The sequence below is a fragment of the Phaenicophaeus curvirostris genome, chromosome 2 (genome assembly GCF_032191515.1).
Source record: "Phaenicophaeus curvirostris isolate KB17595 chromosome 2, BPBGC_Pcur_1.0, whole genome shotgun sequence".
In the NCBI taxonomy this organism is placed as follows: Eukaryota; Metazoa; Chordata; class Aves; order Cuculiformes; family Cuculidae; genus Phaenicophaeus; species Phaenicophaeus curvirostris.
Genome location: NC_091393.1, coordinates 93,953,750 through 93,972,723, shown reverse-complemented (window position 1 = coordinate 93,972,723; position 18,974 = coordinate 93,953,750). Strand labels below are relative to the sequence as shown.

General features: G+C 40.4%; 1 protein-coding gene across 2 annotated transcripts in view; it reads right to left on the bottom strand.

The window, feature by feature from the left end:
* Positions 1-18,974, bottom strand: part of COMMD1 (copper metabolism domain containing 1) — an 84,931-nt gene that overhangs the window by 53,766 nt on the left and 12,191 nt on the right. Inside the window, exons 2-3 of one of the 2 annotated variants that reach the window (XM_069852961.1) lie at positions 7,698-7,979; positions 3,068-3,135 (exon numbers count right to left, since the gene is read on the bottom strand). In XM_069852961.1, the coding sequence (XP_069709062.1) occupies positions 3,068-3,135; positions 7,698-7,979 (350 nt within the window). The remainder of the gene's footprint in view (positions 1-3,067; positions 3,136-7,697; positions 7,980-18,974) is intronic. The other variant, XM_069852962.1, reaches the window with a different exon arrangement.

Here is an 18,974-nt window from a genome sequence, read left to right as displayed (position 1 = left end):
AAAAGCAATAGAAAAAAGTTCTTAGCTCAGTCTTCCATGTGAGATTTGGTGAATAAAGAAGGAACTAAAATGCATAGAGCAACTGGACAAAACAGGTGCATGAAACCATCCATTGCACCAGAAAGTATCCGGACTAAATGCTTGGGTCTTTTGTGGCAGAAACTCTGACTCTATGTCTGACTTCAGTGACTTTATCCAGCTGGAGTCCTGAAGATTCTCAAAGTGTGCACCGCTGCAAACTCTCAGGGTAAACTTCCCAGTGCTGCAGGAAGAGCTAGGAAAAGGTCGCAAAGTTAGAGAAATGCTTTCAGTAGGGAAGACAGGATGAGGATTGAGAGCTGTTAGCTAAGGGTACGGCGTCAAAGGAGTACCAATGGCTTCTTGGGGCAAGAAGCTGGTAGAAAAATGGGGTGAGAACCTCCAGAAAAGCCACAAGCAGACAGGAATGACATTGGATGATAAGAAAAAGAAGGAAGAACGGATCCTTCTGACTAACCAGTAAATGTGCAGCACTGATTCCAGAAAAAGGTGTAACTGAGTGAAAAATGCATTTGTTGGAGACAATTTTCAACAGACGGGCCTGTTGAACCCAGCCGACCCTGTCCCAGCCCCTTACTGCAGTCTGTATCCCAACACTGCAAGAGGCAGCTCTGCAGGGTGTTTTATCAAAGCTACACAATGCCTTATCATTGCATGAGATTGCCAGATTGATGTTAGATTGCAGAATTTTTGTTGATTGCGTGAGACATACAGCTGGCAAGTCCCCTATCACAATGCCAAGACTTCAATAAGTTTTCTGAGAAGGCCAAACAACTCAAGAGTCCAGGACTGAATCTGAATTCAGGCAGATGAAAGGCAGTAAGCATGCATCATCACAGCTACATCTATTTTCATACAGCTCACCTTCAGTTAACCCAGAATTCTCCCCGTAATACCTTCAGCTCAGCTATTTTCAGGAATATTTGTCTCACTTAAGTAACCTGACTTAACTACTTCAGCAAATCTAATTCCAGAATAAAAACAGCTGACATGGAATACATATGTGTGTGTGCTCATTGTGTGCTGTTATGTGCATACAAGGCATAAATAAACAAGCATGGAGGTTGTTAATACCACTAACTGTAGAACATCCTTGTTTCACACAGGATGAAATATAGTCGAATATATACACTAGAAAACTGGCAATTCAAGTCAGACAGTTATTTAACTAGTATACCAATTTAAGGCTTTTATCTCCATAACATATTAAAATATCCCAATAACCACATGTTCTCTTCTCATTCCCCAAATTTCACTTTGCTTTCAGGAGAAGGTGACAAAAATTGAACTGTCAAAGCAAAGGACTACAGAGTGCCATGCAGAGGATTAAGGAAATAACCAAGTTAAGTCAGTCAACTGTGTTCCAGTTTTCTCTGTGCCGAGTGACCCGTTGCCCTCTCCAGTTTTTATTTGCTTTTCACTGTACTGCCTTATGTAACTGTTCCCTCCAGCTCAAAAATTTCCAAGGTGAACAAAAGCCTGAGTGATTACGTTCGGCTTGACCACAAAGGTGATTTTTTTCCACTAACTTCTGCCTACTGGGTTTTATATTTTTAATCACATAACAGTATTAAGCCCATTGCAGTTAAGTTGATTGATTCAGCTTCTACATGCCCAAGCTTCCCCTTTTTGACTGGAACAATAGTTATGATAACGTTAATAACTGCAAAGATAAAAATGGATTAAGGCTGGAAAGGAAAAATGGATTGATGCTTGTTTTCTCTTCCCTTTTGCAGGCCAGGCTGTCGGGTTTTTTTTAGTTTGGGTACCTAGAACTGTTTTTCATCTCCTGAAGCATCTCTTTGCCCATACTGATACCCTACAAAGCTGGTCTGTCCTTTCAGAATACAGCCTAGATAAAAAGGACTGGAAGTCCATTATCTGAAGTTATTTTCAGCGATAGCTCTTGAAGCACCCTGACCTGGAGTCATGCAGAGGCAAAAGCAAGCACTGCCATAATCCTTTCTCCCTATAGCATGAGTTTACTCTTGACATTTTCTTGATCTGACCTTTCTTCAGCAGTGAAAGCTATTGCTGGAGATAACAGCAGCCTAGGGAAGCCAAGAGATCTGCGCTTACAAAAATGTGCAAAACACCAACAGATCCTCAGTGGCATCCACTTTGTAATCCTAGCAAGGTAATGAGATTTAGAGACAGTAAATCTTAAGGTTTTTTTATTACATGTGAAAGCATGTGCAATTTTAATATCTGTCAACATGTGCGAATGCAGCTTATCGCTTGTTTATAGTACAGCTGACAGAAATTTCAACCTAAACTTCTGTAGAAGATAGACAATTAGAGAGATAGAAACAGTTTTGATTTCCAAAAACTTTACATTGGGATCTATTTCACTCTCTCCCCAAACATCCAAAGAATTAAATCTTCATAATTTTAAAAACTGAAAGTTCATGTAATTTCAAGCTTCAGATCTTCAAAATTCTTGTAGTGTTTTACCTCCCACATATAGCCCATCACAATTGTCTACATTCATTATGAACTCTTTCCCCATCTGAATTATTACCTGAATTATTATTTTCTCTGAATTATTGGGGTCTGGATCAACTTGTTAGCAGAAAGCAGATGTGACACACCTAAGGTAAATACTGAGCTGATAGCTCTTCCTTTTTCAGAAACAGGTAAATTCTTGCACTGACAAAGGATCACTTCATCTAGTAAATCCTTTCATCAGAAAGCATTTATTTCACTGGTGAGAGTTCAAAGTGACAAGAAAATACAGTCAGAACTAGCAAGTATTAGATTTTCAGTTTATCAAAAGTCTATTACTATTGCTTGTCTATTCTCTAAAGAAAGATGTTTGGTTTATATTAAGATACATATCCCTGGTGATTTCAGAAAAATGATATGGAATGAGAGTCTGCTCTTTGCCTTTAAACCTTAAAGAAATTACTCTAATTTCTTAACTTGGACAGTGGCTTTTAGTATTTGCTATATAGTAGCACACCTACTGTATACTAAGTTTCAACATACTTCTGTCAGGTCTATGTTCTAGAAAAGGAAAAATACATACGTTTTGGGGAAAAAAGTCTCTAATCCATAATCCTGATGTGATTTCCTCAGGTCTTTCTGGGAAGAATCCTGCAGTGGAATCCCAGACTCCATGTTAAATTTGGGCAGAAAATACTCTCTGCTTATAAAACATACTTAACATCCCACAGAACTCCAATAAAAGTATTATGACATGGATTACTGGTATCTTAAACACTGAAAATAAATCCATATGAAAATATCCAATCTGTAAATAAGTTTAGGCATAAAAGCCAAAAGCAAATACTCAGGCTAATCTATAACATTTGATACATTTCAGATAGTAAACTGCAGAGTAAATAATGCTGCAAAAAGGGAAAACTTACTGGCAGATCAGCCCAGAATACTAGTTGAAACAACAGGGCCCCAAGGAAGGGGCACACCTCATAAGGGAAATAACATGACAAAGTCCATAAAACAAGTTTAAATACATCTTAATGGCAATCTGCGCTGCAAAACCAATGCACTTATTTTCTACTAATGACAAGGTCATGTATAAATCTGTGACAGAAATCTGCAGGGAGCAGCGTTGATGCAGTGGGGCAGGGAGGGCATGAGAAGGGCGACTCTTCAGCTCACTCTGCTGTCCCTCCTGGCAGATTCATGTCCGGTTGAAATTTCATGCCAAAACAGCTTTACAGCAATGCCCAGAGAGGGAGAACAAGATTTAAAAAGATGTAAAGAAGGGGGCAGGGAGCTATAGATGTTTTAAGAGAAATCCAGCAAGGTATAGAGATACAGGAGGATAAAACCATTGTGCAAAAAAAAAAAAGACAGGCTGTTCAAAAGGAAAGAATGGACTGGCAGTGATGAGCACTGAATACCGCGAACAGATGAAGGTAAATGCTCGCTAAAGTGCAACTGCTTTAGGCTTTTATTTTTAGTAGCATTGTTAAAGAAAATAGGCTTTCAAAGCAGAGCACTTCATGTCTACCATGTTCATCTACCTTCAAATAGGATGTGTAAAGACTACATCATCAGCATAAAGGAAACTTGAAATTTTGCTGTAAAATCTTTAATGAAGAAGAAGAGTTCAAATTGCACGTTACAGATCCTCAGCCAAACTTCTCTAAGTATCCAGTATTTCTGAATGCTTATCATTAGAAATGTTTTTAAGAGCACTTAAGAGTAAAGGGTTGGGGTTTTTTCTGTTATCAGTTATGCCAAGGAGAGTAAGAATTAATTCATGCAAGTTGTAATGGATTCTCAGACTCAGAAACATCTCTCTTCCATCAGAAAACATTTAGGAAATTTGACATCCATCTAATGACATTTGTGAACCAACCACTTCAAATTCCCCATTTCTAGCCATATTAGGTCTCCCACATACATTCTGTTTATCATGAAAGAACTGAATGATTAAAATTCAGAGATAGCAGGCAGAAAACAGTTACTTATTGAAGCAGAAGGAGCAGACACCCCAAAATTGCCTGGCTAGTCCAGAGACACCAAGAATCAGAGCCACTTTATATTCTCTACAGAGCTTTACTTTGCTTCTGTTGAAACACAAGAAATACTCATGTCAATTCATTACATATCAATGCATTTGTATACTCCCCTGTTATCAAGTGCCCAAATGAAAACAGTCTGTTCTGAATAATTTACTGCTGAAGCATCAGTCAGCTTTCTTCTACAAATCTAGGAGATCACTGCCAAATCACATCTCTGACTGACAACCTTTTAGAAAAGACATTCTCTCTCTTTGGTTTCAGAAAGGTACAAGCTTTTTGATGTGCTACAAAACTTGACATTTAGAAGAGATAAAAATGTGCTAACAATAAAGTAAAAATACACATAAAGGCTATGAAACATAATGATTTTAAGTTTGTGGGCTGGATCCAGTGTGCAACAACAACTCATTCAACCTTCAACAGTAAAGCCTATGCCACCACCTTTCCAGGAGGTCCTCGAACACATGTGGGAAGAGGCTGAGGACTAGGTGAACTTTTCCGGCAACCCACTTGCTGCTGTTCCAGTCCGGGAGTTCCCAAAACTCAGCCCATCACAGGAGCATGCAGCCCAATGTGGACTGCCTCAACCAAAAGCTTTTGAGCAGAGAACCTATTAATCCAAAGCTAAAGACTATGTGAAACCACACTCCTAAAAAATAAATGCTGACTTCGACTCAAGTGATTACGTTAATTACTCCACAATTATTTCTAAGTACCAGCCTAATACCCTAAACTCACACCGAGCACCAGACTTGCCAACAACTCATCACTGTCCTCAGCAAAGGAGGCAAAAGTTCTGTCAGATGCCACGTCAAAAAATGCATCCACGCAACCACTTCCCTTTGAAATATGAAGCTGCATAGCTAAAATAATTCATTCTGGTTTTGTTGTGGGGCTTTTCAGTAAGAGAAATTACAGCACCTCAGAAATGTGTGCTTTTCCTTCGTGTTCACATCCCCTTTCTCCCACTGAACAGCAGGGAACAAATATAAATGCATTTGCTGATTGATGTTACAGTAATAATCCATGACTGAGGAAAAACAATTTCAAAACAAGAGCCATTAGCTACATAATTCCCTGATGAAATAAAACAGTGGTTCTGAGTTAAAGACTTTTTTTGTTTTTAATGAACATGCCTATTTTTCCCATTTGGTCACTAATGGACTCATTCTAACTTATTCACTGTAATCTTTTTTTAAAAATCTTTTTCCATTTGTTACTAATGCATAATAATTATTTCCAACCTCAGGATCCTGAGCAGAAAGCCCCACTTTTTTGAGGCCAGGGAAAAACCTAAAACCACACACCATTATTATACTGGTCACTACAGAGATGCAAAAGTGGAAGGCAGAGGGTCACCACTTAGGAAGGGTAAACTTTCAAAGGTTGAGAGGAAAAGTGGACTAACAGAATACTTCATAGAATCATAGAATAGTTTGGGTTGGAAGGTACCTTAAAGATCATCCAGTTCCAATCCCCCTGCCATGGACAGGGACACCTCCCACTGCTCAAAAAGCCCCATTCAACCTGGCCTTGAACACCTCCAGGGTTGGGGCATCCACAACTTCCACGGGCAACCTGTGGCTTTGTTTCATCAACCTCATCATAAATAATTTCTTCCTAATGTCTAGTCTAAATCTTTACCCCTCCAATTTGTAGCCATTCCCCCTCATCCTATCACTCTGTGCTCTTGCAAAAAGTCCCTCTCCAGCTTTCTCGTAGGCCCCCTCCAGCTATTGGAAGGTTGCTATAAGGTCTCCCCAGAGCCTTCTTTTCTCCAGGCTGAACAACCCCAACTCTCTTAGCCTGTCCTCATAGCAAAGGTGCTCCAGCCCTCTGATCATCTTTGTAGCCCTTCTCTGGACCTGTTCTAACAGTTCCATATCCTTCTTATGTTGAGGATTCCAGAACTAGACACAATACTCCTGGTGGGGTCTCAAGAGAGCAGAGTAGAGGGGCAGAATCACCTCCCTCGCCCTGCTGGCTACGCTTCTTTTGGTGCAGCCCAGTATATGGTTGGCCTTCTGGGCTGCGAGCACACATTGCCAGCTCAATTTCAACAAAATATACTGTCTCAGTGGGATCCTAATTTACTTGTGCTTTCATTTTGGCCCTGGCATAGCCACACAGTCTCAGTTAAATCATTCAGTCTGCATTGGTATGCTGCAGGACTGTCTGTGTGTATATACACACACACACACATGCCTGTGTATGTGCATATAATATTTTTTAGGTACATGTAATCCAAGTACTCTTTGCTATAGCTACTAAAATATTACAAAATCCAAAGAAACTTACTAAATGTTAACTAATAACATTAAACCCCCCAAACTAGCTCATGGTATGATCTACAGTAGCCACCGCTAAGAAATGAGGTTTTAGGGTCCGCTGACACATTGCACAAGAAAAAGATAACAAACTGAAATCCATTTCCTGTCAAAAAAAATACAGAGAGATTGAAGATGAGAATCTGTGTCTTTAGTTGTACACATTCATACAAATTTTAAAGATTAAAAAAATACACAGTATTTTTTACTGGCTATAGATTTCTTTCATGTGGGTAAGACCAGATTGCATAATGTGACTGGTAATAAAGGTACCTATAACATGAAAATAGGCACTATGCAAAATTTATTTTACATAAAAATTTATTTTGCATATTTACCCCTCTTTAGAGGAGTCTTATCCCTCATTTGTCCTAAAATGTAAGGCATGTTTGATTATTATAATTTGTGAACTTTACCCTTTTTCACCTTCTACTTTGCAGAAATGACCTAATTTTACTAAAAATTTTAGGAAAAAAATATTTTAGGAAAAAAACCCCAATTAATTGGCTTCACAGTGCAAGGAATACAAATATAATTTCAATATAATTGCTAGGATGGTTGATTTCAAGTTTATTCCTACATCCTTAGTTTTTCCAAGCTCAATGTAAAGACAAATGTCAGTATACATATGAAGACATAAAAGAAGCAAAAATTGCATTTACCACCTGGAACATATCTTTTATCCAAAGATGGACCAGAAGTTCAAGTCCATTAAAGATTCGGTGGTGAAAAATATGCTAACTTGATTTGGACGCAGTGAATTCAGCAACAGATGAAATGTCTCAGCACATACATAGCTATATCAGGTTTATATTTTTTGCAAAAGAAAACTCACCTGCCCACGCTTGCCCAGTTCCATTTCAACTATTGCAACAGGAGTGTTAATCTGATCAATGTGCCTTGACTGCGACTTCAGATCCACTCGCCAGTTCATGTTTTTCAAAACATTATCCCAACGACTTTGATTGATCAGGCTCTCGTGGATCTTTGTTCGGTGATTCTTCCAAAATTTTGCTATGACTGCAGCTTGATCTGATGTGATGCCACCTTGTTTTTTGGTTTGGGCGGTTAGAAAAGCCTCCAGCTGATTTGAATCCATGTCTGCTGAAGCAATTGACTGTAGAGAAAACAACAGGAGAAAAAGGGAAAAGTTTTCCTCAAAAATACTCTGTAACAGTCTAAACTGACCAGTCTACCGAAAGGTCGCATCTTCAGGGTTTTACAAATATCAGATTTTAAAGGAATAGTGCAAGCAAAACTGGATTATGGAAATAATGGAAATCTCACAACTTTAATTAAACTCAGTTTGTAAGTGCCTACTACTTGTCCCAGATTCCTGCCCCTAGGCAGCTGGAGAGCAATGGATCACTAACAGCGATGAGGAAGCACCTTTGGGAATACACTATACGTAGAGGATAACAAGGATGCTTCCTAGAACAGCTGCCTGGGCCTCTCACCCAGTACGCTCTAGGCATATCCAGCTGGTCACTACTGGGAACACTGCTGGCTCAGGGGTCTGGCATGACACTGCTGGTTTGTTAAACAGGAGAGCGGGGGCAAACACAGTATGCTCCTGGCCAAGGCCGAAACAAGTAAGGCTTCATTTGTCACCTCCCCACCACAGACAAGGAATCAAAATGGGTAGATGCTGCAGCAGGCAGGGTGGGCAGCGTGGCCACAACAGTGTGCTGGCTGCAGCAGCGAGAGCCTAAGTCTTCCATGGGAGAATCCTTGGGTGTGAAACTATCCTTAAAAACTGCAGCTTCTTCTGAAGCACCAGTGGACTCTGTCAGGCTAAACACTGTGTTTGTTTTGCAAGGAGGTGAGAGGGATCATTTACTACTCCTTGCTGCACAGTAAGAAATTATTCTTCCCAAACCTCTAGATACCCAGTTTTTCCACCTCTTTTTTCCAAAGGTGATATTCCCACAGCCTCAAATTTGCATTGCTAACTGGCAACGGTTGCTAAATACAGCTGCGTCCCTTCACAGGAGGTGGAGACAGGAAACTGTGGTTAACTTTCCCCATAATATTTCCAAGCAGATGCTTTTGCTTCATTCTCACCCCAAATGGGTGCAGCTTATTCTAAATGAACATGCCACCTCCAGGCACGCGGTGATATGGAGCACAGCAAGGTGAAGCACAGACAAGGCTGCAATCCTTGGGATTTGCCTCTATTTAATTTTCCTTGACACAGTATTCCTACTGCTGTACTCCGTATGTTCAGGGAAATAAGGATCTTGCTCTTGTTAGCCAAGGGGGTGATGCCATGTGGCTTTCGGCTGGATGCACACTGTGTGCTTCACACTGTTTGTCTGCAAAATTGGGCATCACTTATCTAAACCCCGATGGCTTAGCGCTCTGTGAGCTTGCCAAGGACTCAAGACCTGCTGCTTCTCCCCATCTCATCAGCGATGAACTACAATTGTCGGCAGAGTGAGCTACCAGCAGGCTTCGCTGCCCTCCTCTAGACCAGACAGATGTCAAAGTACGTGATCTCAGTCACATCAGGAGGTCTGAAAAAAACAGCACGCAAAAAAAACCCCACCACACACACACACTCACACACAAGAACTAGCCCAGAACAAATTGCTCGCACATCAAATAAGCAATGGAGAACAGCTGCAGGTTTCCTGGTTTGAAAGGAGTAAGGCTGACACTGTGACATGCTCAACCTTCAGCAGATACATCACCACATCCTCCATTCCCCGAGGCTTTTGTTCCAAGAGAAAAGCAAACCAGAATCAACCCTCCCCGCAAAATCCCAACAAATAACTTGTGATCGACAACCATTATGTCACCTTTTATCATCCCAAAGCTTTTAAGGTATTTTTTATAAAAGGAAGCACTACCCTCCCTCACTCCTGCAATGGATTAGCTGCCATCTGTTATGGGATTGAGACAAGAAATTGCAATCAACATGAAGTAACTGCCTGGCTGTATCAGGGATCTAGACCTGCCAATTTATTATAAAATTTTAGATGCCTAGTGCATTCCTCTGTCTTTGCTACAGGGCATTCACCATATCTGTATATATTGTTTGGTTTTCTCATGAAAATACTTAACTTAAGAGGTAATTAATCTGTAATATCTAATTATGCTGTAAGCGAAAAAAAGAACATTTTCTCTCATTTTCAAAAGAAAAGCCATTTAGCTTTACAGTCCTTTCCTACATCCACATCTTACATGAACAGGACTGTCTATGAGCAGCAGTGTGAAATATTTTCTGGTTTAGTATTTTTAATATCACTACATCTGTGTGGGGACCTGTTTGTGAACTGTGTGACACCAGCTACAGCTTATGTACACCTTTTGTGTTGGTTTCTGTGGAGGAGGGTGGAATAGAGGTGAAAAAGCAATGCCAGACCCCAGCACCTTACGTAAGCCCTGTCAAGACCAAGATCAGGTTGAGATGCAGACTTTCTTCTCAGTTCAGCCATGCAGAAAATTGCCTTTTGTTTTATTCCTGCATAGGAACCAAGAACATAAACTGTGCCCCCTGCACTGAATGAAGCAAAGATGCCATGGCGAAACATCTAATCTGCATTAAATGTAAACATAACACTGATTCACTCAATTGAATAACCAGGTAACCCTTTTATCGACTTGATTTGATAAGCTTCAAATATTTCACATTTGTATTTCTCTGAATTTTCTTTAACTTCACCCTCTTCACATCAACTCTTTTTGCATGATCCAGCAAGGCTTCTGGCAGTGCTTTACTAAGCTGATAAAAACCACACACACAAAGTTCCTTATTGTGCTTGATATATGATATAAATCTGACTGAAGAGTATCTGAAAGAGGAAGCTTATAACCAAATTTGCAGCTTTAAACATAAGAAAACCACGAAAACTATTACTAGGGCTTCAGCGGGACACTTACTGGCAAACGATTCAGCACAAGCTACATGTAAAACTTCTGCACATTCATGTACAATAAGTGCCCTGATATAGCACCCAAAATGTTATCACACTAAAAAGAGGAAGGAAACCATGGACCACAACCAGCAATCATTTCTCTCTTTCTCTCTCTCCCTCTCAGGCACACGTGCACATGCACACACAATATGGATCACTTAATATTGTAAATGTATAAAACTAGGAAAACAGAAGGTAACAACCATACCGTGTTTTGGTGGAATATTTATCCGGTTATGCATGCTTTAAATAATATCCTGATATAGTCCATCATTCAGACTACAATCTCGCAGCTTAGAAATATAACTACTACTTAAATACTGCTTTAAAAAAATATATATAAATTTTAATTGGAACTGGGTGCAAACAATCAACAAGTCTACTTCAGTATGGCTAAACAAAAATACTAATGAAGACATATTTCCTTTGAAATTCCTCAGCAAACACACCAGTTATAAAGATTTTCAAGTCACAGAAGAACGGCAGCTCATTTTAATATCCTTTTCCACTTTAACTTGGAAACATTTCATTCTGGACAGGAATTCTTATGTAAGTCACAAAGATGAGAGAACAGTTAAGGCCTTTGCTGTATGAACACTTACAAAACTCATTCTTTAAACAAGCATAGTTCTACTCCGTTGCTCGCATGCAGTTAAATTTTGGGCTTTTTTTAAGCTTGAGGAAATGTTTTAACTTAAGCTGGAAAAAAATATATATTTCCAATAATATTCTGCACAGCATTACAAACAATTCTTCCTATTCCTTTTAACAACACTCATCTAACACACAGAATAACAAATTACAGTGAATACACCTTATTGATATTTCTAAGGATTAGTTTAAAGTTAAAACACGAGGGGCTCTTCCATGTTTAAAACCAAAGACAGATAAAATATACCTGATCATAGGTGTCCCTCTCATGCTTTTAAATCCTAGGAGCTTCAGAAGGGTATTTACCACCACCAGGCAATGACTAGCTGCTGTCTGGCTCCCACAGCAGTGACAAAGATGGTTTTGCTGCCGCAATAAACAGGATACACACATTTTAGCATCATTACTGAAAACCTCAGGACTTACAAGGTGCTGAAACTTATTTCACCCATCAGCTCCTACACCTGAATCACTGTTAGCATTGGTCCAAGAAAGATAAATCTTATTGATGCCAATTACTTAGTCCAGACAGACCTTAAAGTGCAGGATCTATTGCAGTAACTTCAGTCACTCTACTGTAAGCACCACATATCATTGTTTTATATAGACTTAATATTCTGAGCAAAGTCTGTGTACATGGCAATCTTGCCGTAGTCACTTCTCACCTTGTCTTTTCAGCAGCCATCAATAACCATACTTTTGCAATATATTATCACAGCCTCCTTTTCATTTACAGCCTGCCCCATCTCTACACAGTTCTATCGCACATTGAGACAGGCTTTGTTGAAGTCTGACACTGAGAAATAAAAGGTATGTAGGACCAAATTCCAGTTTTGATTGGTAATCACAAGTTATTTACTATTTCAACATCAAAATCCTCAACAAACAAAAAGCAGAGAAGTTTTCTAAAGTGTACAAAATCATAGAACCTCTATGCCAGCACATAATTTCACTTACATTGGTATGATTATTCACTCAAGTTACTATGCAAAGAAAAGCCTATTTTTGAAAACAGAGTCTGTAAGAGAACACCATTAGATATTAAAAATTTCTTCACATAATGTATTTGGAGATTTGTTAAAACATGCTTTTTTTAATTTCCTTAGGAAGCACAGCTTCTGGACAGCATGTCATACTACGAGCATGCAAATCCCCTCCTGAACAACTCGCTACACCTTTCTTACCAGAGGTTAGGCAGGTGCTTCTAAATGGCAATAAACAGTTTTGGTCACAGAATCACAGAATCACAGAATAACCAGGTTGGAAGAGACCCACCGGATCACCGAGTCCAACCGTTCCTACCAAACACTAAACCATATCCCTCAGCACTTCGTCCACCCGTGCCTTAAACACCTCCAGGGAAGGTGACTCAACCACCTCCCTGGGCAGCCTGTTCCAGTGCCCAATGACCCTTTCTGTAAAGAATTTTTTCCTAACGTCTAGCCTAAACCTCCCCTGGCGGAGCTTGAGGCCATTCCCTCTTGTCCTGTCCCCTGTCACTTGGGAGAAGAGGCCAGCACCCTCCTCTCTACAACCTCCTTTCAGGTAGTTGTAGAGAGCAATGAGGTCTCCCCTCAGCCTCCTCTTCTCCAGGCTAAACAACCCCAGCTCTCTCAGCCGCTCCTCATAAGGCCTGTTCTCCAGCCCCCTCACCAGCTTTGTTGCTCTTCTCTGGACTCTCCAGAGCCTCAACATCCTTCTCCTCACGTTCACCTTCAGCACATAACCACCCTGTCTTCCAATACAATTCACCCAATAAAAATATGACCTCAAATACTATTTCCTTAATGGAACAATATTTGATAATCTGGAGAGGCTTATATTGGTTTAATTAGATCCACAAGTCATGTGCCTTGGTACACAGAACAGGAAAACAGACTTAAATTCATTATCTCTTCTGAGAAATAAAGCCTGACAAGTAGGCAACACTAGTGAGAAACAACAACTGGTGAAACCCACTGGGCAAAAAAGAACACACTTCATTTCCAGAAATAAAACATTCCTTGTCAACCATTGGGGAAGAGCTGCAAGAGCTGGCCATGCCAGTGTGCGTAGGCATTTTCTCCAGCTGACCTTCAAAATCGCAGGCTGCTGCCAGCCTGCAGCACAAAGAAATCACAAGCTCAGAGAAACAAGCAGTTCACTGCTACATAGTGTACTAATGAACTCGCCTCTTTGGGTTTTTGGGAGGTGTGGGTGAGAGGCTATTCCTGTATTGCAACCCTTGTTATTTGGGGTGGTCTTAGAAATACAACCCTGAAAACCATTTCTCAGACCCTTGGAGAGTGTGCATGGAAAGGGAGGAACAGCTGCAAGGCAGGAGGAACATGCCAAGCTCGCCCAAAACCCTCAGATCACACAAAGCCAGTTCTTGTTCACGCCAGGATACTATGCATTTCTTTCACTTATTACCTTTAGAAGAAAAGCTTTACTGGATTTGGGGCAAACAGAGGGGGTGTGCGTTGCATGCAGCTCTGCAGTGTGTAGCTTCTTTTTCCTTATCTAAAAAGAAAGGCAACTTTGGGAGAGCAGGGGGAAGGCCACAAGCACCTCTCACCACCGTTGGGCATCATGGCACGTGCGGGTCCTAGTGGCACTACGCTACTTGGCATAGTCATCTCAGCATATTCTGCAAGCAGAAGCTTCAGACAGGAGTCTGAGAACATCTCTGCAACCCTCTGGTTTCTGGGTCCTGCTTTGTAAGCAAGTACTAAACAGGCTCTCTCCCAAGAGCTGCTGAGATATCCAGTCATGTAATAAATGAGCTTTCCCATTGAATTCCCCTGGACATCAGTCCAGAAGACTTTCCCACGTTTCCAGAGACAGTGGAGGTTTTCAACTAGTTGGTAGGTTGTATCTCACAAACACTGTTTATTAGAGTCCAAGAGCTCTCCTGAGAATTGGAATTAAGATAAAATTAGATGCAGCAGCCTGCTTGTCCGCACTTGAAAATAGTGATCCATCTTTTGGAAAAAAATAACAAAAACAAAATAAAAAACAACACACCCCCCCCCCAAGCTAAAGGCTTCTATATCCCCGACAAATTTGTAAGCCAGAAATCCCAAGTGACCTTAACAATGCATTTAGTACTTCTACATCCATGGGAGATCACAAGGATTTCTTTCATTCGAGTTCTATACTATGTCCCGATATTATTCTAATTTGCTTCCTATTGAGCTATCATACACAGTTAGAAGTGAAATTAAACTGTTTGCTAACAAAAAAAGAGCTAACTGTGAATCATTAAGAGGATAATATATATGTAGTTTAATACCACTAGTTTAATTTTTTTTAGACTTTAATATATCTTCTGCAACAACTATTTCTTATTCCAACCTGTAGAACCTTTTGGTTCATTGCCAAGGAGTCACTTTGCAAAACAGAAACAAAAAAAATCCATTAATTGCTACTGCAGATGGGAAAAATGTGTATGTATGATGAAATTTAGGGCAAAATTACATCCTTCCTAAACTTATTAAGCTTGATTCCATCCAGATTTGTCAAATATGCACATGGAAGACAGAATTCTTCTCAGTGTCAATGCTACTTGATCAACTACTTAATTTTCCTCCCCAAGGTTCCCAGGTTCCCACAGAGCATAAAGCCCCACAAACCCTGGGGTTTTTGGTTCTTTTTTGCATTTGAGCTGACCAGCCCAATGCTCTCTGCTAAAATTATTTCTTCATTTGAACACAACCTTCAATCACAGGGGCACAGATAATCAGCTATTTTGGGCCTAGCTTACAATTGAGTGCGAAAGAATCAGTTTTTAAAAGCATCTGGAATAACCACGGAATTTTTTTCTCTAGCCTGCCTCTGCCATTAGTCTCTGTGTTTGCTAGAAATGACCGGTTTGAACTCATAATTCCATAAGATACCACTTCCTAAATTTATTTGCAGGGGTGTAATGTTTTCCTGCGGTATGAAGAGTCATTTGATGACAAAGGAGGATGAAAGGTTGGTTAAAACAGGCAGCCGCCAGATAAATAGCAACCTGAGCCATGTTCCTGTGGTCAGATAATACTTCTGAAAACCTGCTGTGCTGAGCTCTAAAGTGGCTCCCCCACCCTAGCCCCATCCTAAAAAACACCTTTAGCTGAAGACAAACTGGGAATCATCAGAATTGCTCTGTCTGGACCTACTTTATGACTCTGTCCACGGTTTATACTTCTTACAGAACAAGAACAAAAAAAAAAAAAAAATCCAGAACAAGTCCACCCACTTATAACATCAGTCGTAGCTAAATCTCCAAATAACATTTGCATACTCAGATTACAAATAGATAATAAAAGCTTGCATTTTAAGCAATAAACGTAAAAAAGAAGCACCACTCCCTTCCTGAGTAATAGTTCCCAAACTACTTACATTATTTAAAATAGAAAGAGGAAGAGATGTACATGAAAAAAGGCAATAGAAACCACAGACAGGAGTTGGACAGACTAGAGGGATATAAAACAGAGAATAAAAAAATAAGCAAATGTGCTATTAATAGCAGATGTACTTGCACCACAAGGGTCAAATAGGAGGATTAAAGTATAAATATATTAAAATTAAAAATATTAATTGTCCAGCTTGGCCTGTACTCAACTGAAATACAAAAAAAAAAAAAAATCCCAAGCTTTGCTGTCAGTTTTCTCCCCACTTGAGACAAATTCTTTGCTAGGGTTTAGAAAGCATTTTGCCACTCGGAGTGCAGGCAAAGAATGTCACATTACCAGTAGTTTTTAAGCATGCATCCCTGCTATAGACAAGTTTGACAGGTTTATCCTTTTTCTAAATGAGTGCGCATAAACACGTGCAAGTTGTTTTCTTGGAGAATGACTAAATCTTCACAGGTTATGTTATTTGGTCTAAAATGGTTTTTCCTTCAGTCCTCCTGAAGGAGTTGGATTCAGAAATAATAACTCTCAACAGATGGAAGCCACTTAATGCAGTATTGCTAAAGACAGAGAGGAAAATAAAAGGCAGAGAGAAACCCAGGTAGGGCAGAATAAATACCAGAAAGACTCAAGGGAGGGAGTAAAAGCAGGAAAAGAGACACAGATAGACACAGTGACAGCCCTGGAACAAGTGATATGACCTGCCTTTCCCTTAAGAGACCACATAGTTGGCAGGTTTTTTCTGCTCCTCTGTTCTCTTACCACAAAAGAAATGAGAACTCAGTTTATCAGGTTTCTACATCATTCTGGGAAAATCCGTTGCTGCCATAGACTACTGCTTCATGTTTAATCTTGTTTAACTTAGGAAAGTGAAAAATAGAAGCTGGATCAGTTTATATTTTGAAGGCACGGGGAAAAAAAAGTCATAGCCCTGCCTGCAGTAATGGTGCAGGCATTAGCAAAGCTTATGGCTGCACTTTGCAGGCAGCACTCCTGTCAGTCAAATCAAGGAAAGCACAAACTTGCTTTATTATGAACCAAGCACAGAAAATAGAATTAGCATCATTAATTAATTTTCATTTTACTCAATGTATCTTGATCGTTTGCATCTTAAAATTTAATGATTAACTCAGTTGATTTCCTCCTTGATTTACATTTGGATGTCACCTTCCCTTACAGCAAAGCGTAGATGCTCCAGCAGTGAAAAATATGAAATACATTATTCACATCCTTCAACCGGATGAGGTTTTCCCATATACTCTTGTTCAGAGCCAAACTCTGACTCCAGGCTCCACTTTCCCTCCTATCACAGCACGATTGTCTATTATCTGCACTATTCCGAGCAATAGCTTGAGTAATGTTTTCCTGCCTTGGAAGGAGAAGGGTTCCTGTACTCCTAAACCAGGTAGCCCATTGCTGCCTTGGCTCGTAACCCTGTAGATGCATTTCACAGCAGCGAAGAGATCAGCAAGTATAGGAGACAAGTTTACAGACTACAGACTTTCAAAGGAGCCAAGCAAGAGTGCTTTACCATCTGGTCATTCATCACCTATTTTGACAACTTGTGCTACACACTGACAAGTTTGACAGGCGAGAGGTAAGCTTCCAGGCTGGCAGGTCTTCCCTTCAGCACAGATAAAATTCCCTCCTGTCAGCTCCGTGAAATATAAAACACAATTCCCAACCCAGTACCCACCACCATGGCTGCTAACAGCTGAGCCTTTATGAGAGGAAAGAAGCAGAAGGTCAAACTCCTCATCACAGGAGTCTCCGTAAAGGTCCCCACTGGGGACCAGGGGCTGGAAAACACCACTTGATCCAGAGCAAAGCCCAGAGTGGGGAGCTCAGAAGAAACCATCCCTCACTTTCTCATCAAGATTAAAGTACCAATTGCTGTACAAAAGATGCTCTTAGAGCTAAATGTAATAAACATTTTTAGGGGAAAAAAAAGGCTAAATACTTAATGAAACAGCTAAAATATCAATCTGAAAGCAGAATCATGTTAAATATTAATGATGGCTTTAATCACCCCAGAGGAAGTTCTCTACTTCTAGAAGGTTAGGCTCCTGACTGAGACATCTATCAGTAGAGCTGGCGAGTAATGGGGTTTTCCAGTGAGTGTGTAGGAGCAGCTCCCCAGCTCTGCACCTCCACAACCAACGCAGGCTGCCCTCAAGCTGTGACAGTGGTTTGCAGAGCTGGCAGACACTCCCTCCCCCGGTGAAAACTGTTTGGTGCCAAACAAAGCCTGGCTTCAGATTTCACCATCGCAGGCCTGAACAGCTAAAAATTTCAGTACTACTTCAGCCTATGTCACCAAAAATAATTAAATTAATTTTTCCCATGGCTTTTATTTGTCTTTTAGTCAAATTGGGAGATACCCTTATTCAATAAAGTCCCTACCATTTGTCCAGACAAACTGGACAATTTCTCTAGTGCTTTCTTTTCATTCTGAGGCTTTTTATAGACTTCCCAGCATATCATAAACTGACATGTTATAAAATGAATCCTGTAAACAAAAGCACTCTCCTTGCTAAGCAAGAAACAACTGACAGTCTGCTAACCTGGTTCAAAACAAACCAGAGCCAGATCCCTCTCTTTTGTTAACGCAGGAGGAGACTTTATACAACGGATGTAAAACAGAGGCATGCACACCTTACAAGAAGGCATGACTAGTAAACAACGGGAGAAGACTCCTTCCGCAAAATTGCATCAGCCGCTCTTGCGCTCCTTAGAGTCCTCAAGAGAGGACCCTGAGAGGTCTCCAGAGGGCTGAAGCATCTTAACAACCTCTAGACTCTGGAGGCCCCAGCAGCAAAGCACAGCTCAGGCAACCCGTGCATCTCACCCGTGCCTCCAGGAAGCCGTGGGGCAACATGAGGTCTCAGAACCAGAGCTTACCACCGTCATCTGAGCCAACCCACAAAAACTGTGTCACTGGACAGTGTAAGAAAGACATTCATTTTTTACCTCCCTTCTTGCCTCTCTGTGCCTGCATACACACTTTGTTGACATGTACCCGTGAGCATCATATGACCATCTACTAAAGTAATAGCACAGATAGCACCATTTCTTCTTTGACAGAAAAAGGGGGTTAGGAATATTTTGTTCACATCAATAAAAGTATAAACCTCAACTGATTCAAATGTATAAAACTAATGT